Genomic DNA, 21,048 nt, shown 5'->3' on the forward strand with positions numbered 1-21,048 from the left:
ACCAAGATTAGCTGCAGTGTTATAAGCAAAACAGCACTTCTCACCTTGGGAGACTCTGGGAGAGGGATAAGGGAGAGTGTAATTGGGGATAAAAGGCCTGTGGATGATTCTCATCCAGACAGAAAGTCAAAATTAATGAAAGAACTGTACAATTTGAAAGAAAGGCAGAACAGATTTTCCAACTTTCTTTTCTTCCAGTCTGAAAATGAGCAGTATGGGTTATTTTCACATGGCAAGAAGATAAAGTATAAACACATTTAACAATGTCACATTTCTTAATAGGCGTAGTGGATAATTTTGAAAACTCCAAGCAAACTCCTAGACCTGGTCGACAGGGTGATAGATTGACTCTTGTCCTCGGCAGGGGCACAGTCAAGTCCTAACTCGGTCCTGTGGGTGTGAACTCATTTGCATATGGGATCTTTGAAGATGTTTTTAGTAAAGGTGAGGCCGAACTGAATCAGGGTGGGCCTTAAGCCACCATGACTGGAGACCTTATAAGCAGTGGAAATTTGGACCCTTTAGGAGAAGGAGGCTGGAGACAGAAGGCCACGTGATGGAGGTAGAGACTGAGGTACGGGTTGCCTTCAGGCCAACGCTGGAACAGTACAGACTTCCAGAAAACGTGATCCTCACACCCTGATTTTGGACTTCTAGGTTTCAAAACTGTGAGAGGGTAAATTTCTGTCGTTTAAGCCAACCAGTCTGTGGTACTTCGTTACAGCAGCCTTCACAACTATGACAAGGAGTGTTCCCCCGAAATTCACGTCCACCCAGAGCCCGTGACCGTGACCTTGATGAGGGTGGGCCCGACATCAGTGTGACTGGTAATGATGTGAAGGGGACTTTGGAGACAGACGCAGATGCTCGCAGAGGGAAGATGACCATGGGAAGCCGTGGACAGAGAGGACAGCATCATAGGAAGACAGCATCACAGGAAACGGGAGTTACGCGTCTCAAACCAAGGCATGCCAAGGAGTGCCAGCAACCACCGGAAGCCAGGAGAGGCCAGAGAGGATCCTCCTGTTGCGTCTTTGGGGCGGAACATGGCTCAGCCAACACCTGGGTTTCAGGCGTCCAGCCTCCAGGACCCTGAGGGAATACATTTCTGCTGCTCTAAGCTATCCAGTTTGTGGTATTTTCTTAAAACAGCCCTAGGAAACTAAGATGACTGCCCAAGGCATTTTCAATATCCTCCAGAAGCTTGTGGTCTCTATGTTGGAAATAGACATGCCACCAAAATAGATTCTGAGATGGAGGAATTTGTCCCAACCCATCAAAAAGGACTTTTTTTCTCCATGCTTTCCTGTTCTCCAGGACTTTTGAAAAGGGTAAGGTGTTTGTGAAATACCTGTGAAATAGCACAGCTGCTCTTAAAATACTGATTGCACAGTGGAATTATCAGGAAAGCTTTTAAGAAATATTGGTGCCTTGTTATAGTGAGTAGTTGCTAACATTGCTAACTTATAAATACGATTGTGACTTAAGGGGTAGTCTAAAATGGTTTGTGGGTAAAATATGCCAGGAGTAAGCTATGCTCTATAGATAACAGTAATATTATGACAATGTTTTTTCATCATTTGTGACAAATGTGTCACAACAATGTCAGGTGTTGGTGGGGCAATATATGGGAATCCTGTATGATATGCATGATTTTTTCCTGGCTGACTGGTTTGAATGGGAGGCTATTCTGAATTGCTCCATAGAAGTTATATTTTATTGTTGTGGTTCAGGCTAAACATAACTTCTAATTAGAAGTTAGACTCATTTATACTTTAGCACTTCTGATCAGCAGGCAAAAAACCTTTCATGTTTACTGAGGTGATAAACAAGTGTTGAGGATAATTTCCACTCGACTTTTTTAAAGTCATGGAAACAGTTGTTTTTTTTTTTAATCCCAGCCTTGGTAATTTCACGGACTCTCAAATTGGGAACCATTGTCTCATTCCGTATCTCCATAGCTGAATTCCATATAATCCAGGGATCATAAAACACTGCAAGGAAATTTTAGTGCTCTCATTCACAACATACGCACTAAATGGACGTACTTAGGGTCATTTGATAGAGAAACTTGGAGATCGCCATTGATTTCAGACCCCTTACTTTTAGGTGTGTCTTGTTTGCTACTCACATCTAGCATGGTGCCTAGCACATATGAAGTTTCAATAGATAATTGTGAATTACATGCATCAATGATGAATGAATGAATACAGATGTTGTCTAGAGAGGTGAAATGACACCCCTTAGGTCACACTGACAGGAGCAGCGGGAGTGCCAGATCCCAGCTTTCTTCACTGCTGGGTCTGTGCCATTTTCATTATAGCTCTTTTCTAGTGAAGAAGAGAAGAATTTCTCTATGAAGAGGTTCTGGTTCATTGTGAAGCTCAATGAGGGTGATGTAAGCCTGGCTATCCCTTTACAGTAATAAGGATTCTTGGAGCTCAGAGGTTTTTACAATCACATGGACCTACATAGGACCCACTTTGCTTGCATTGCAGTGCTTCATTTTAAGGGTAGTTTCTGCACAATTCCCTTCTCCTTTGAAACTCACTATCTGGCTCCATCTCCTACCCTTCAGTTCAGTGACACCCTTTTTTATTTTTTAGGAGGTACCAGGGATTGAACCTTAGGATCTTGTACATGGGAAACAGGTGCTCAACCACTGAGCTACATTCCCTGCTCCTTTGAGAATTGTTTTTTCTTTTGTTTGTTTGTTTTGTTTTAAAGCGATACCAGGAATTGAACCCAGGACCTCATACAAGGGAAGCAGTCACTCAACCACTTGAGCTACATCTTCTCTCTGTGTCTCTCTTGACTGCCAACATTCACTGAAACCTTTGACAGCCTTATATCTCCCTCTCCACTCAAACTCCAGCCTTTACCCTAGTTATTTCAGCATTCTTGTGAGCAACACCCTGCCTCACTGCGTGACCTCCTCAGCTCTGTCAATGTGTGGAATGTCCTTTTCCCTGTCCAGCATTTAAAATCCGGTGTTCCTCAGGAGTCTATCCTCTGTCCTCTTCATTTGTCAGTCTGTACCTTCTTTTCTTATCCACTCTTAAGCTCATGCCTGTTACCCAGACTTGAGGTCTAGAGGGTGGTCTATAGAATTCCCTTTACCAGAATCTTCTATGTCCTGTTGTGAGTAGTTCCCTGGAAGTGATAATTTTCTTTTCTTTTTTTAGGAGGTACCAGGGATTGAACCTGGGACCTCCTACAAGTGAAGCAGATACTCAACCACTGAGCTACACCTGCTCTGCCATTTTCTAATGGCAACAGTTACTGTGCTACTTTCCAGCTTAATGGTCTTTAAGTACTCCTAAGAAATCTCAAGGGGACTTTGCTTTCTCCCTGGTAAATTGAACTTACTGTTTCTAAAACCCAATATATTCTTTCTCTGTCCTAACAAGGAAGCTCTTCTTATATTCTATATTTTAGTGAACAAACTACTGCCACCCTTTCTGTTTCCAAAACTTAGGAAGTTATCCTTGACCTTTTTATTACATTAATATTATTGAAAGCTTACAAAGTGCTAAGTGTGCTCATAATGGAAACTTCCATAGTGAGTGGATGGTCAGGTGAGTTCAGTCATTTCAGGCATAATTAGATTCTGGAACTTGGGACTTGGGAAAAAAGAATCAAGTGGTTGAGAACCAAACTAAATGTGGATTTACCAAATTGTTAACATGCAAATCCAGCTAAATATTGTAAGGTATAATGTTTTGCAGATCTTAAATTCTCTATAATTTTCCCATTAAAATTTTTGTTTTCTTGATATTTTGCACCTTAAAGGCTAAAGCCTGAGGCTTATTACCCAGGGAAGGAGATAGTGGAATAAAGAGGGAATTCATCACTTATGAAACTCAAAATAGAGGGGAAAAGGCAAGCTATATTGCAGAAGTTCTGGAAAACTTATTTCTCTGGTCTAGAGGAATTGTGTAAGGGAGAAGACTAAAGGTAAGGGAAGTAGGCTGGGAAATGTGTATTTTGAGCAATACTTTCAGGCCACATTCCAGAATGGAGTCAGCACATTAGGCTGGTTCAGGTCGAAGGGTTTCAGTCCTTGACATTTAGGACTCTGGGAGAACAATGTCCAGGTTTTTCCAAAGTAGGGGATATCAATTCAGAATAAAAATGATTGTACTGTGCGGTTGGGCAGAGAATGAGGCACTGATTTTGGCCTTCAATTTTCATTGACTCTCATGTGCCACAGAGGATAGCAAGAAGTTTCCTTCTGTCCTGCAAGGGCTGGGGAGGGTCGCCGGCAAGCCCACTGGGAACTTTGCTACAACAAAGATAATATGGCCCTAGAGCTGAGGACTGCCAGTCAGGGAGGGAAAGCAGTCATAGAAGTCAGGAATTCAAGGTCAGTAAGGGTGAAAGCAGGGGTCAAGGCTACAGGGAAAACCACCAGGCCACTTTGCATCCCCACACCACCCCCCAACTCTGAGGAGAGGAAACAAACTATAAATTCTTTGCCAAACCCTTCAGCTACAGATACCAGCCAGGTAGTGACCAGATGATGAGGCACATGCTGTAAAGCATGGAAGAGCCAGAGGGCAGTAAAAGGACCTATTTGAGGACATAACTCCCTTCTCAACCCTTCCTACCCTCCGCATAAAACATCTTGGTAGAGTGGATTGAATTGTGTCCTCCCCCCCCTGCCAAATTTGTGTCCACAAGGAACCTCAGAATGTGACTTTATTTAGAAATAGGGCCTTTGCAGATATAATTAAGACAAGGATCAGTAGGAGATCATACTGGATTAGGACAGTCCCTAATTCTAATGAGGCTGTGCTTATAAGAGCCAGAAAAGGACCCGCAGAAGCACAGAGAAGGAATCATAAAGATGAGGCAGAGATTGAAATTTTTCTACAAGCTAAGGAATGCCAAGAATTGCTGGCAGCCCACAGAAAATAGGAGAGCGGTATGGGAGGATTTCTCTCCCGAAGCCTCCAGAAGGAACCAGCCCTGCCAATGCCTGGATTTCAGACTTCTGGCCTCCTGAACAGTGAGGAAAGGAATTTCTGTTGTTTTAAGCCACCCAGTTTGTGGTTATTTGTTATGGCAGCACTAGGAAACTAATATATTGGAGAAGAGCAAGAGGAGAGGAAGAAATCTAAAACACTGGGCACATACCCAAAAAGGATCACCTTACCTATAAAGGAAATCCTAATTACTTAATTGACCCAGCTACATTGTGGTGCCCTAACCCGGCAGAGTGCTAACTTGTGACAAGATCAGATTAAAGGAAAGAAGGAAAAAAAAAGAATGTGGCCACACAGAAGTGTAGTGTGGGCAACTGTTTGACCCTGTTTTGGAAGTACGTTTGTCTTCTCCAGACATGTTCTTTAGGGAGAGGGGTGGTCAGCAATTACATGTGATTTAAGTCAGGCACTTAATCCTGTTGCTGGTCCCACATGGCCCTCTCAGTTGTGCTTCTTTATGGATTTGTGCTTTTCCCTGTCTTAGAGTTTTGTGCTTATCATTAATGAACTGCAAGAACCTCTCTGGCTCTCTGGTCACCTGGTCAGTTTCCAGTCTCTACAGTATGAGGATTTGCATTATTCAAATTAAAAGATGAATGTTCACACAAAAAGTCATGACTGTTGAGAGGCTTTATAAACCTTGAAGAACTGATGAAGAGAACAGGAAATAAAGTAGCACAGTACAAAATAAATTTTGTGCCATTAATACATAGTTTTTTATCTAGTTCATTAAGAGCATGATACTGTTGGATATTAAATTTTGATGAAATTATACAACATTTTCTATGATTGATATACAATGCGTAGTGTGATCAGCTTTCTTCATTGCCTGTGTAAAAAACTCACCTACCCAGACTGAAAGCGGACACAGGATGGTTTCCTATTTATAATGTAAAGGAAATTAGGAGACCATGAAAATCACTGACAGTGCTTGTATTCTTCTCTCCTGCTCTGACAGTGCTACATTGCCAAAGTTTGCTGTGCTCTGCACTTGGGGGTGGATGGGAGGAAGGACTGTTTTTTGCCAACTGTGGGTTAAACTGTCACCGTGACATGTATTTCCAAGGCATGGCTAACCCATCACATATTTCCAAGGCCCTCTTCCCAGAGCCAGCTTCATGTGTGTGTGATCTGGATAGTAGCCCAGGACTCAGTACACAGAAAGAGCTCATGCTTGGTTTAATGCTGTTGCCATCATGCAATTCTTAATAACTTTGTGCTTGAAGTTGGGTTTTGGAAGCAAAGGCTGGTAGAGCATGTGCAGGATCGGGAGATAGACAGAATCTGTCCCCTGTTCCTTGCTATACCATTTCCATAGAGTGTGTTGCCCATGAGCACAGAAATTAGGTGGGCCCACAGTGTGTGGGAGATCATGGATGCTCAAAGTGAGTATGAGGTAAGTGCGCTGTGCCTATGACTGAGTAAGGGGTGGGTACTGACAGCCCCAAGAGGCCATACTTTCCATTTTTCCATTTGAAGCAGAACTTGCTTCTTCCTTTTTTTAAAGGAGGTACCAGAGATTGAACCCAGGACCTCATTCATGGGAAGCAGGCACTCAACCACTGAGTTATATCTGCTCCCAAAATACAGATAAGTTAGGGTGTTTGTTTAGATGTTAGAAACTATTTTTTTGTTGTTTGGCTTTTTCTTTTAGGAGGTACAAGGAATTGAACCTGGAACCTTGTACATGGGGAACAGACACTCAACCACTGAGCTACACTCGCTCCCTATAACTTTCTTCTAACACAGAAGGAAAATAGTGGTGTTCTAAGAAAAACAAATGACCAAGAAACACTATCCTATCTTTTCTTGCTAGTGTTACTTCGTTGGATTAGTCAACTACTTTGCTGAAAATAATGACTCAGAAGGAAAGAAAAAGATAGGACAGCCCATACAGAGTTCCTTTCTTTACAGTCCTTTTTTGTTCATCAGTGACCTGAAATTAGTGTTGGTAGTATATACATGTATTAAGAAATGAAATAAAAATAATTTAGTGCCATGTACATTTCCACTGTTCTGGTAAGAATGAAATACACATGCATATACGTATGTATATATGAGTTATGAAATCTGATTGTGTAACTTTGGTGATTCCACATATGAGTTAAAGATTAATGGTAAAATCTTGTAAAATATTTAAAATTTTAATTATTCTTTACTTAGAATAACATTAGATAGCAAATAAAATACACCATAACAATTCAAGAGAGATTGCAAGAGAAAGGAAAAAGCTTTATATTTTGGTGCCTTTAATGGCACTTTGCCCTGCTTTTTGTACAAGTAGCCCCATATTTTCGTTTTGCCCCAGGTGCTGCAAATGATGTAGCCAGTCCTGCCACTTCCTTAAATATTTTAATGATAGAAGTGGGTATAGCTAAATGCTTGCCTTCCCAGTGTCCCTTGCACATACCATGTGACCAAATTCTGGCCAATGAATCATGAGCTAAAGTCTTCTGGGAAGCCTTGGGACAACCGAATGCCTGATGTTACTGAGCAAGGGTTTGCTCATCAGCACATACAGAGGCCCACACAGAGGCCAATACTATGGTATTGAGATTTTGAGAAAAGAGTTTTAATGCAAGGTCGACTAGCTTGGAGACAGGAGGTCACAGCTCAAATCTGTCTTTCCCCAAGATGGAAAGGCTTTGGGTTTTTATTGGGTCTGAACAAGGGGAGGATGGGTTAGTGATGGAACCCTAGGTGGCACATATAATTGGTGGTTAATAGAATTCATCTTTAGCGTAAAGATCAAAGTCATGTATTCCTTGGCAGGGCAGGCGTTATTAAGTCATTTGTGATCACAGTTTGTAGGAAGTGCACAGGCATGGGCTCAGGGATCTTCAGTGTTACAGACATGTAATAAACCACTCAGTTAAGGTTACAACTACTGTAACAAGTAAAGGAAATACATTGTTGTAAATTGCTTTAGTGTCAGCAGTAACAGCATAGCTAATGTGAGAAACAGATATTGAGAGTACTACTTTTTCCCTTTTTCTCTCCTTGAGACCATTAAGGGACACACACGAGAACAGAAGAACAGAGAGCTAAAAGGACACAAATGGAGTGAGAAGCTTCGCGTCTATGTCCTTGGGGGCTGTAGCAGTTTGATATTATTGATGAATTCCAAAAAGAAATACTGGATTGTTTGTAAATTTATCTTTTCTTCTGGGCATATTAGATTATATTGGATTCAGAGGTTTACTTGATTAAGTCATCAGATAAACCTCTAGTACCAGTAGGGCATTGAGTCTCCACCCTTTCATGGGTGGGAACTCACAGATAAAAAAGACATGGCAAAGGAGAGAGTTGGAGGGTTTTTGATGTGGGAGTTTTGATGCTGGAGTTTGATGCTGAAGACTTAAGCTGGAGCCCTGGGAAGAGAGGAACCCTAAGCCTGGAAAGAAGCCTGTCCTGCAAAGAAACGAACCCAGGAAGCCTAACCCTCGCAGACGTTGGCAGTCATCTTGTGCCAACACGTGAAAATAGACTTTAATGAGGAAAGTAATTTATGCTTTATGGCCTGGTATCTGTACGCTCCTACCCCAAATAAATACCCTTTATCAAAACCAACCAATTTCTGGTATTTTGCTTCAGCACCCCTTTGGCTGCCTAATACAAGGGCCTTGTTGAGACACTGAACCAACACCAGAGGCCATCAACTTAGATTTTTTTTGGTGAGAAAAATAAACCCCATACTAATTTCAGCCACTGTGAGCCTTTCTTTCCATTACTTGTAGTCCATTCATTCTTAGTTGACATATGACTATGAACTGATGCCTTGTGCCTGGGGTCTATTGTTAAAGGAACACAGGTCTAGGGAAGCGGATGTGGCTCAAGTGATAGAGTTTCCACCTACCAAATGGAAGGACCCAGGTTTGATCTCTGGGGCTTGCTGGTGAAAAAGAAGAGAAGGCATGCCCGTGTGGTGTGCCAGGGCCCACGTGGTGAGCCAGTGCCCACACAAGAGGCCGCAGGGTGAGCCAGTGCCTGCGGCAGTGAGTCATGCAGCAAGATGATGACGCATCAAAAGAGAGACAAGGGGGAGAGTCAAGGTGGAGCGCTGCAGAAAACCTCAGAAACTGAGGTGGCACAGTTGACAGGGAACCTCTCTCCATATCAGAGGTTTTCAGGATCAAATCCCAGTGACTCCTAGAAGAGTGAAATTGAGAGAAGAAAACACAGACAACGAAAACAGCAGGGTGGGAGGAGGGGAAGGAGGGAAAATAAATAAATATTAAAAAAAAAAAAAGAACACAGGTCTTCTAGCTTCTATCATTTCCACCATTAGAACCCAAAACAGAGAGGGGAGCTGGGAGATAAATGTCATATCAACCCTTCCATTCTCTTCCTCCTCCCTCTCTCCTTTAGCCACACTCCTCTCACCTGCTCCCCCAAACAAAATGATTGGCGATGATCAATCAGTGTAAGTAGGTACCTGGTAGAAATGTCAATGCCTCATCTCCAGCCCAGTCGGGTCCCCTCTAACTTTTAGAAGAGGAATAATTCCCATTTCCTAGAATTAAGGTAAATAATAATGATGGGAGTCAAACAAAGAAGAGAATTGACATAAATTCTCCATGATCAACAACAAGAGGAAAGTGTAGTCATGAAGACATTTAGAGTTGGGCATTGTTTTTTTCTTCTTTTATGTAATGTTCTCATATTTAATCACTGCAGAGGGTCAACTGTATGAGTAGCCCGAGTATGATTTCAGTGCTGTCCCTAGCACATGTTAGAGGTTTAATAATTAAGTACCTAATTCCAGAGAAGAAAGGGCAAAGGAGGGGCTGGGGGACTCATTAGATAAGATGACTAACTGATGGCTCTTGTCCATCAGCAGGGCTGTAATTGGGACAGAGCTGCTGTTGGCGGTACAGTTTTGTGCAAGTTCAAGTTTGGCGTATTGACCTAGAACATGAGTTTTACTTTTTTTATTTGAGGGAGTTCGATAAAACATACATTTCCCGGTAGAAATTAGGGCTTTTATTATTTACCAATCTCCTCATCAACAACAGCTTAAATATTTACTAGGGACTTTGTGGAAGCTTTTATCTTTCACTAGTAGACTTTGTATTGAACGTTTCCATGAATATGGGTTAGTCCTCATCAGGTTTTTCAGGGTCAGCCAAACTTCTAAGTTACTTTCCTCTCCCGTTTCTTTTCCCATCATTGACGTCAGCACAGGAAAGACACAGAATCACTCTAGGTTTCACTCTCTCTAGACACTGGGGTTCATGTTTTGATGGAGGCATTTGAAGTTGTTACCAGATTTTGTTTAGGTTTTTGACTAAGCTGCAGAAATGAATTTCAAGAGCATGTTGGGTGAGTTAGGCCAATAATTTATTCAGGTAGGGAGGGAAGAGAAATGGGGAGAAAATAACAGATCATGGGTCCCAGATAGAGAGGAAGGGGCTGAAAAGTGACAAAGTGGACTGATTTACAGATTACAATTCCTTATTGATTATAAATGCCTAGGTTTGACTTGTGTGGCCAAAGTGACACAGGAAAAACGGCGAAAGCAGGGCGCAGAGGGCAGGAACAGGGGTCCAAAGGCAAGAGACAGTGAGTTGAGGCCTTCCACCTGCTTTTTGAACTATTAACTATCCCACCCCTTTGTTAATGGCAGGGGAGGAATTCCAGCTGTTTGCTATTTTGATTGATCACCCCACCCATCAATCCCTCATAAGAGTCCAATGATAAAGTCCTTGGGGAATATCCAGGGCTTCTCCCAGCTTCCAGAGGAAATCCTGTACTGAATGGCAGAATCTTGGGGAGGGGCTTCCAGCAGCCATCTTGGGGGTTACGGATGGGCACATGGACTCTACCAGACTCCAGATCCATCTATCGATTCCCTGTCTTACTAGCCTGCTTCAAAATCACTGGCTAAAAAAGATCTACTATAATACACGGTTTTACAATAAAATACCACAGAAACCACTCAAAGCCTGAGCATATTGGGATTATGGTATCAAGGGAAATGATACCATAAATGGTAAAACACTCCACACATACAAGATTATCTAGAGAAAATCAATACCTTCTCCCTCTTTATTACTTGTGTGTGAGTAATTCAGGGGCACACTGTTCAGTTTTTAGCTTTAATATATTTGATACCTAAATGAAACCCTCTTTGAGGAATAAGAGGTTACTGTGCAAAGGTGAACTTCTGGCATACAGGTGTGACTACCACAACTACTAAAAGAACAGAGAATAGATCTGTTTCCACTTTGCAGGGATAAGTTAGTCAGCATTTCCCTCTACTTGGTAAACACAGAACTAAAATGAATGAATGTCTGTGCCCCCACTTCTCCCCTTCCACATAAGTGAGTGTTAACCTCTGGCAAGATCTTAAGGATAAGTCACAAGGAAACAGCACAAAGACACCATGGGTTATACAAGCTGCAAAGCACCTGGATGAGCGAGATAATTCACGGAGCACAATTGTATCAAAAGCCTTTTCCAGCTCATCCATAGCTTGCTTTCAACTCTCCTGGAAGCTTCTCTGTGCAGTCTGTTTCTGTTTCTTTTCATTATTGTCAGAAAAGACAGAAAAAGACCAGATGCTTCAGTTAATGGCAAAAAGAAAAAAGGGGGAAAAACCCAAAACAGTGTTACAAAACAAAGTAAAAGCAGGGAGTAGGTAAGGCAGTAGCTCTGAACCATTTCATAATGGTAAACTCTAAACTGAACTTGCCTTACCACTCACAGCTTAACACCAGGACTTCTATATCCAGCAAGGCCTGCCTTGGGATCTTCTCTAACGATCCAGACCTTTTTGAAATAAAACCTTAAACTTTTATACTACATGGGAGTATAAGAGTATCCTAGTGCTAAAAATGCCAATCTTCACAGGCCTACATTCCTCCGCAAGTAGCCCTCCTGAGTGGACCAGGCTGGACTAGTCTGCACGTTGTTTTGTAGGAGAGGAGCAAAAATAATTAATGAAGAAGGAGCATATGGTCTCTGACTATAGTAGAGATTTACTTGTAATTGTAGTTGTTATTTTAGCTTATTTCTTTTACTTGCTAATGTAGTTATTACTTATGCTAATTGATTTATAACACTGCTATAACCAGATGCTTTCTTTGCCCCTCATTTATAGCCAATCTCTATTCCTTTGTTATTGTAGTTGTTATTGTATATTAACTGAGTGATCTATAATACTGCTATAACTGGATGCTTGGCCATCATTTGCAGCCCTCATTTAGAGCTGATTTGTGCTTACCCCAGCTAGCTTTGATCAGTTTTCAAGGGTTTCTTGGGCCCTTGCACATTCCCTATTAAACAGCCAAAACATAAGCTATACATGCCAACTTTATGTCACTATCTCCACCTCTCTTTGTTTGAATCCCATAAAATCCCAAACTCACTAAACTCAAGAAGACATATTTGACCTTTCCTTGTCTCCTGTCTTCTTGCTTGGTTAACCTACAATAAAACTCCTTATCTCAAAATTCTGGTATTACAACATTACTTCTTTGAGCATCAAGCAATAAACCCTTGCTTAGTAACAAGAGGCAACAGCTAAAGGGTATGACTAAGCAATACACTAATGAATGCCAGTTGAGGTTGCTCTGGTGCAAATGTTATCTACTAGACTATCTAGTAATCCTCCTGGAAGGGACTGTGAGTGGGTCTGAGAGAGGAGAACAAGGTGTTGGAAGAGATCAGATGATAATTTACTCAAGGACCTATTTCCTTACCTTTGTGACGATTCAGAATATATTTTTACTAACATTTGCTCCCCAAAGCAGGGATCAAATATTATAATAAATTGATGCCAAACACATGAGATTCTGTCATTCCAGTTTATTAAAATGAGTAAATTTATAGATTTGTATACAGAAAAGTGCACAAGAGAAAATAAGTACATACAAAACAGCTGTGTGGCTGAACATCACTTTCAAAAATTCCATTACCTAGAAATAGTTGCCTCCAGTTTAGCATATTCAGTATTTGGACTTTTAAAATTCTATGTCAAGTCTGTGTTTATAGTGACCAAGTAGGAAGCTGGATGGAAAATTATGCCATATATGTTTGGTTCTTACCATTAAACATTTAACCACAGGACTTTTAGTGTGGACTAGTTTGAGCTAATCAATAAAGATTCATGAGTCACCATCTTATTTAAATCCCTGTCCATCATCATCTTCTTTCACCTAAAAGTAACGTTATATGTGGCTGATTAACACCCACAAGAACCTGAGCATTAATGATTAAGAGACAACATTTAGAAACCCAATATATTAAAAAAATCATTTTGGCAAGAACATACTCTTTAGAACTGTGCTAACAATAGGACTGAAAATGATCTGGGAAAGTTTCCACACTCTTGAGGGGAAAAAGTATTGTAGACAGATTTAAGTGACAACAAATACTTGTTATACTGTTTTTTCCACTTATCTACCTACTAATAATGAGATTGTGGCTTTAAGAAAGTTTTCCAGTTACTTGATAAAGGGCTATTACGACCCCAAATAAGCACCTAATATGTTTGGCACAATCACATTTAGCTTCGTGATGGGTTGCTCTTCAGAATTCAGTCCTTTCATTGCTGAGTTGATTTCAGTTGCTCATCAACACTAACTGCTCTTCTAGAATTTCAGCTCAAGAAGTTGACCTTCTGTTCCATAGGAAGGATAAAGGTTGTATCCATTTGCAATTCTAATTACTGAGAAAATAAAGAGGCTCCAGATCTGCGAATCCCTAAGAGTTTTTTCCCCCTAGAACCCTCTAGCATGTGAAAGGGAGGTAAGGCTGTATGAGCTCAAGAGCAAAGTTGATGGAAAATAAAATCAGACAGCAAAGGAGAGAAGAGGTACCAGCTTTTCCCTTACTTATAAGAGCTAGCAAGTTGTGGGAAAAAGCCACTTCTGCCCTGGGGAGACATTCGAGCTTTGGAAAGAAGAGAAGCCACATCTGATAGATTCAAAGTGCCCAAAGAAGTTAGACTTGCTACAATTTTACTTTAAAAATCTCTGTGGTGGTCTGAAGCAAGATTTCTTTTGAAAGGTGCTTTGTTCTACTACAGTCATTAGATTTTATACCCTAAAACAGAACCCCAAACAACTTCGAATGGTAAGGATTTGAAAATTTATTCAAAACAGTGTGATCTGAGGGGTTTGTGGTGGCTAGATCAGATCTCCCAATCACAGGATACACAGTAGAGGGTTTCAGAAGGCTCTAGGGACACAATAGGCAAGGGTTCAAGTAGGGAAACTACTTCATTTACATTTAAGCTAAAGAGCTTAGCTTCTTAATTTAAAGCCATAGACTCCGTTTAACTTTAACCTAGACAGAAAGTGAAAGGCATTTTACAAGTGGAAGAGGCAGCAGCAAGAAATAAGGCAACAGATAATACATCAAAGCTGGAACAAGAGCAGAGGTCAGGACACATCTGGCTATTAGCTTTGTTCCTGACTACTACAAAAGCCAACCTTTTTGTTCCTCTGGATCATCAGCATATCAAGTTCCTAAAGAAGTATGGAGAAGAAAAAACCTGGTTAAAATTTATAGATTGACTGCCAATGTTTAAATATCAAGTCATTGTCAAAAATGTCAGTAACAGTATCTTCTAGGGCTGATGTGAGGACTGCATTAAGACAGTAAATCTAGAACATGTAAGAGGTGAGTGTCCAATAATGCTAAACTTGATTCGTCCCACCCAATCTAATTTAACAAATTGGCTGTAAACTAGCCCTCCTTCAAGACCTAAAGAAGAAAGGGCTTCCAAAGATAATTTCCAGTCAATTCAATTCAGTTCAAACAATCCTCCTTGACCCCTAGTGGATTCTTTTCTATTTCTTCCGCTCTAGGAAAGGGTGAGGAAGAGGTTGTTCAGTCCTAGAGTCCTGACTGCATGACTTCATTAGCATTAGAATCACCAGCACCAGAGGGGGGATTCCTTAGGATTGGGGTAGGGCTCAGGAATTGGCATTTTTAACAATCTCACCAAGTTTTTGAAGCAGCATTTACAGAAGTACTTTGAAAAACATTGCTATCTTAGTTGTACAACTAAGATGAGGGAAACTGATCCAAATTGCAAATAAATTCAATGTTATTGTTAAGGTCAGATTTCAAATATCTACTTAAAATAATTCCAAATGGGTCAAGATATAGTTTAGTAGTTCCACTTGGATGGGGCAAGACTGAAAAAATAGTTTGGATTCTTTTTGTTCCATTGTCCTACTCCTACCAGAAGCGCCATACCTCCTCTAAGGTGGAAATCAGCCTCCTTTTCCCTACCAACTTTAAGATCAGAACGAAGTTGCTGCCAATTACTTTTGGAAAAGAAAGGATTACACTGAACCCTCACAGAGTTGTAGATGAAGGTGTTTATAACTAATACCTAGAATAAAGGCCAGTAGAGAGAAGAAGCAATCTTTAGACCCATTTTGAACTTACACTGCTTTGGAGATATTAGCAGTTGTCATCACTTTTGGATTTAATCCTGTAAGACTGTTTCATACTAACTTTAATTGAAGCCCCTTTCAAAGAAATAAATATTTAGGAGGCAGAAGAGTTGTGGTCATCATCTGTCTGTCTAGCTGGCTTGCTCGGTGACTTCAGAAGGTCTTCAGAATTTGAACCTTCCATATGAAACCAAGTTATTACTAGTAAGCATTGTAATCCCTTCAATACCAATGTTAAAAGCCAGAAAGCTGTTTTGTATTATTTTTACCTCAATACAGGACTGAAACATCAAAAACATATGATATTTTTGAATGTAATATTTAAAAAAAACAAGACAAAAAAATATATATATGATAGAAATCCATATCCCTAGGGGTATATTACCATTTTCTGATATACATAAAAATTCTATTCTTAAATGTCCAACCAAGTCATTATTGAATTGGTTAAACATGGATTTTAATGTCTACTACTCCTAAATTATAAGTATTTACCCTCTTCTCAATTCTCAATTTAAATTTTGTGCCACCTTTCTGTATCAACCAGTCCCAAATAAGCTTAGTAGGATCTTACTTACAGAAGTTATGCAAATGGATTTCCAAAAGGATCCCTATATACATCAGGAACTATGGGTTGAGGAGTCATCTATGGAGATAAAATCATTTGGTGAATAAGTATAATCACAGTTATATAAAAAAAAAATGAGAATTTAAGACTTCTCAAATTCCTTTAAAAACCACCTAGATCACGGACCTATCAGACATTTATGGGTCTACAATGATTTGTTTGTCTGCTTGTAGATGGTGATATATACTCGATCATTTAAATTCAGGTACATTCACCTACCCAAAATGGGAAGTGTTATTTTATGAGCTACTAGATCATGAGTGGGAAACTAAGAACTGAAATTAGGGAAACGGACATGGCTCAACTGATAGAGCATCTGCCTACCATGTGGCAGGTCCAGGGTTCCAACCCAGGGCCTCCTGACCCATGTGGTGAGCTGGCCCATGCATGGCACTGCCATGTGCAAGGAGTGCCATGCCATGCAGAGGTGTCCCTGCATAGGGGAGCCCCATGTGCAAGGAGTGTGTGCTGCATTGAGCCACTCCATGTGAAAAAAGTGAAACCTGCCCAGGAATGGCGCCGAACACAGGAAGAGCTGATGCAGCAAGATGATGCAACAAAAAGATACACAGAAGTATCCAGTGCTGCTGTAATACAAGCGGACACAGAAGAACACAGCAAATAGACACAGAGAGCAGACAATGGGGGGGGGGAGAAGAGGGGGGAAAGGGGAGAGAAATAAATAATGAAAGTTCTGCTGGGGAAATATTGTGATTAGTAAGGGAAGAAACTGTAGTAGTGATGTGGAGAGGGTGGCCATGGTGGCTGCTGATGGTCGGGAGAGGGAAGAAGAGATATGGTGTGGGGGCATTTTCAGGATTTGGAGTTGTCCTAGGTGGTGCTGTAGGGACAGATGCTGGACATTGTGTGTCCACTGGGTGGACTGGGGGAGAGTGTGGACTACAATGTGGACCACTGTCCATGTGCTGCAGTGGTTCTCCAGAATGTATTCGCCAGGTGCAATGCATGTGCCACAATGATGGAAGAGTTTGTTGATGTGGGAGGGGTGGTGTGGGTGGGATGGGGGGTATATGGGAACCTCATATTTTTTTAATGTAACGTTTAAAAGAAAATAAAGAAAAATAAATAAATCTAAAAGAAAAAAAAAAGAACTGAAATCATTGACAGAATTTTTTTGAGAGTATTTTGGCTATTTTGGCTCAATTTTCTCCAAAAAATGCTTTCAAGAACCAAGTTAATTTAAATACATTGAAGGACTTTTGCTACATGATATTCATTTCTCAAACTGAGGAGACAGTAGTCCCTGCAAAAATAATTCTTCTTCAGTTTGAACGAATGTTTATACTAGGCTGATTTTCAATGATAAATCTTATTTGCACATGTGTTACCATCAAAAAGTTATTATAAAAGCAAGGTTAATTCAAGAGATGTTAGCTGTATATGGCATGTACTTTGGAACAACTTCTAGTAGTTCATACTTACAGGGGCTTGTGGTGATGAACTGAAAGAACCTTTAGAGAAAGGGTTTTCAAATGCATTGTCAGCAGATTTGGTAACTGGCAGGGCACCTTGTACGGGAGCTGGCTTTGGTTGTTCTAGGAGAGAAAAACCCACTCAGTGTCTATGCTCCTCTCAAGTATATGCACAAGCCCCCCAGTTAGGCTTATTTTTGAATTTTAGTTCCATACTTTGGATGGGGAAATTTACAAGTCAAACAAAAAATCACTAGCAAATACTAGGACCACCCAATGATCATATTAGGAAAGTCCACCTCTTCTCTCAGAAGAGGAAGCATGTAAATTTTCTTGAAGTGGAACAGATTCACTTAAGACCTCCCTAAGACTATGAAGTATGGACGCAGTTTTTTTTCAACAGCCCTCCAACCATCACAAGCCATTCAATTTTCAGTAGCTCCTGGCAGCACTTTTAAGAACTGTCACTAGAGGGCAGCATTAGTCCAGCCCTTAAGCCTTAAAAAAAAAAAAAAAAAAGGCCTTCTTTGGGCTTACAGTAAATGGTTGTGCTATCTCCGTAACCACTGATCATGAAATTAAGCAAAGGCGAGACTTGCTGGGTTGAGTGGGACTCTGGCTCGTAAGACTGGGAACACTTGCTGGTACAGCGGATGGAGAAGCAAACAGCTTACCATTGATCTTGCTCAACAGTTGATTAACATCAAAGTCATCATGGTCTACATTATCTTGAGGAATGCCAACATTGCTGTGAAAATAATTGGAGAAGGCACTGGAAGTCCCAGAGGAAGTCTGCTCTCCCTTCCTTGCAGGTACAGGTGGCTGCCGCAGTTGGAAGTCCTTAAACATTTCTTTCACTTCCTTAACTTCTTTATCCCCCAGTGGGTCTAAGGCAGTAAAGGCATCATTGGTGATGTCTTTTGCAGCAGCAGTTCTGGGAGGTGGCTGAGGAGGAGCGACCAGGAGAGAAGGGAGCCTAGTAGGGGACTGGGCTGACACAGCAGGAGATGGAAAAATATTGCTCTGAAAAGGATTCCCCAAGGAGGTCGTTGATGGCCAAGCATTAGGTGCCACAGATGCTAAAGGGCCCCAAACAGCAGGGGCTGGAGGGGAAGTTGAAGCTGCAAAGGACGAAGGCTGGTTCCAACCTGGAACAGCTGGGCTTGTGCCAAAAAGGAGCGGCTGACCAAATCCTGAAGGTTGACCACCCATAATAGCTCCTGGGACCATTGAAGGGGGCTGATTGAAGACTAAAGATGGTGGGGGGTTCCACGGTCCTGCCTGAGGGGCTGTGGCTGATACACCACCTGAAGGAAAAGAGAGAATATACACATCAGGAGACACATTTGAAGGATACTTGAGTTTCAGAAAATGTGCTGGGGAACATACACAGAACATCTACATGGCCAATGCCTTGATTAAGCCTTGAAGCTGACATGAAAATAAAGGCCCCCAGAAATTAAACTGCTCCCAGTTAACCAACTAACACAATACAACTAGCATTCAAATTTCTACACTGATATATCTAAACTGGAACAAAGCCTCTTGATAAATGGACTTTATTTGTTGGATTTATTTGTTGAATAACAAAATAATCCTGATTATGATGTAGTTAGGATTGCCCATTGGGTAGTCTGAGTAATTAATTTGATCTTTTAACTTGACGGCTGGCTCAGGTCTGGAATTTTACAGAAACCAGCTCTCATGCATGTGCATTAAATGTCGGCATGCTTGTATCCCGAAGAAACCATTTCAAAGTTTCCTCAGTTTTCATGTTGCCGAGGTAGGCACAATCATATAAAAGGAAGATAAAAATCGGTGGATGCCGAGATAATTTTAGCCTTTTACATATAAAAATCAAGGAAAGGCAGTTTGTCCTGGGAGCCCTGTTTTAAATAAAAGTACTTCCTGCCATGTGTCACTCACTGAACCTTGCCAGGAGTTAGAACAAAGTATTTGAGAGAGGAAGGAGGGAGAAGACAACATGAAATCAAACAAATCCTTTCACGGTAACTAATTGTATCAGGACATCTGATTTTTGTGGGCAAATGGTCCCATCTCTTGCATCATTGCTATATTGACTTAAAAAATCAGTCAAATCCAGGTCTCTTCAATGATATGCACCCCTCTTCTTGAGAGGCTGATTCCCTGATGTTCTAATATGTAGGGCATTTTTTCCCCCTGCCTCTTTCCAAGTGTCTGAGGATTCAGTTAAACTCTTACCATTAACAGGAAACCTATATTCAGCCCCATACCTATTCATGGATGATGTGCACTCAAAACTTAACTTGTTTTGAGCTTCTGAGCAGGGCATTTTTAGTTATGAGAGTTTTCTAATCCAATTAAGAAAGGGTTATGAATGTTTTTATTGCCTGAGCGAGAAGTACTTTGGAAGACTTTATTCAGTGGCTGATGTATTCTATCTTTAATTTAAATTTTTTTTTTAAAATTTTGAGGTACTGGGATTGGGGATTGAACTCAGGACCCCGTATGTCGGAAGCTGGCATTCAACCACTAGCCACATAGGCTCCCCTGAGTTTGTTTTCATTTGTCTGCTTGTTGTTTTGGGGAAGTCATAGCTTGTGACAGTAGAGACTATCACTTAGTCACACCATCTCCAAATCTACACCCTATCCTCTCACTCTGCCTCCTTGGCATCAAGGGACAGGGTTTATTTTTATTTTTTTAATGGCATGTTAATTCACATACATATATAATGGTGCAGAAATTAAAATTCATTTGTACTAAAGAATCTATGCCTTTCATGACTAAACAAGGGAAAATTTCTCTTAGAATCTATAGTACAGACTTCTAAAAGTGGGCTATCATTTTAAAAACAAATCTAAGTGTTATTAACCAAAGTTAGAGTCACTTACTAATAATTTCCACCAATTAGATGTGTAAGAAATAGGGTAGAATTTTATCATCTTTCATGTTGGACGACTGGCTTTCCCTTAGGAAAATATGTGGCTTTAGTCATAGATGGCATTAGTGGGAGTGGTGGTAAAAAGAGAAAATATATTTGCCAGAGTTGACAGCTTTCCCAGTATATACTCATACCAGCCCTCATTCCCATCTACCAGATGCCACCCGTTGTGTTTCTATTCTAAGACCTTTAAGGCCCTGCTGGAGGAAGAAAGGGTAAGGGGTAAGAAAAAAAAGAGAGTGGGTATTTTAAAAAGTTAAGTTGCCCAAACACAGGGCAGCAAGTCCAAGCTGAAAGCTCAGTTTTCTACAATACCCCCCTTCCCACCCCCATCCCCTCCCGGTTTCCCAAAGGAGACAGTCTTCCAGCTGGGTCCAGCGGAAGCCAGACCTACAACCTTCCATGGCTTGGCTGAGGATCCCTGCTAGTGGACAGGGGCTACACTGTAGGGCTCAGTTTGAGTTCCATGTCCAAACTTGGAAGAATCATCAGTATTCTGCAGTTGTATACCCCAAGGCCTCAACAGGGGCACCTAGCCAAAAAGCTTCACTTGTCTGCATAAATTAACAGTTATAGGGTCCAGCTGTATTTTCAGGCTGACTTGTTAAATATTGGCTGTAAAAATTCTCCAGGGCATTGATATTAGTCTACAAAGCTCTGC

The 21,048-nt window shown here is 41.0% G+C and overlaps 1 protein-coding gene and 1 long non-coding RNA gene across 2 annotated transcripts in view; one reads left to right on the top strand and one right to left on the bottom strand.

Moving 5' to 3' along the window:
• Nucleotides 1-21,048, top strand: part of LOC131280596 (uncharacterized) — a 25,664-nt gene continuing 4,616 nt past the window's right edge. Inside the window, exon 1 of the long non-coding RNA XR_009188244.2 lies at nucleotides 1-1,331. This is a non-coding gene — a long non-coding RNA (uncharacterized lncRNA). The remainder of the gene's footprint in view (nucleotides 1,332-21,048) is intronic.
• The window catches only part of DAB2 (DAB adaptor protein 2), a 21,166-nt gene continuing 12,900 nt past the window's right edge, over nucleotides 12,783-21,048 (bottom strand). Inside the window, exons 11-14 of the mRNA XM_058308250.2 lie at nucleotides 18,136-18,768; nucleotides 17,472-17,584; nucleotides 15,979-16,046; nucleotides 12,783-14,461 (exon numbers count right to left, since the gene is read on the bottom strand). Coding sequence (XP_058164233.1) covers nucleotides 15,984-16,046; nucleotides 17,472-17,584; nucleotides 18,136-18,768 — 809 coding nt within the window. The 3' untranslated portion in view covers nucleotides 12,783-14,461; nucleotides 15,979-15,983. The remainder of the gene's footprint in view (nucleotides 14,462-15,978; nucleotides 16,047-17,471; nucleotides 17,585-18,135; nucleotides 18,769-21,048) is intronic.

This window comes from Dasypus novemcinctus, chromosome 2 (assembly GCF_030445035.2).
Source record: "Dasypus novemcinctus isolate mDasNov1 chromosome 2, mDasNov1.1.hap2, whole genome shotgun sequence".
NCBI lineage: Eukaryota > Metazoa > Chordata > Mammalia > Cingulata > Dasypodidae > Dasypus > Dasypus novemcinctus.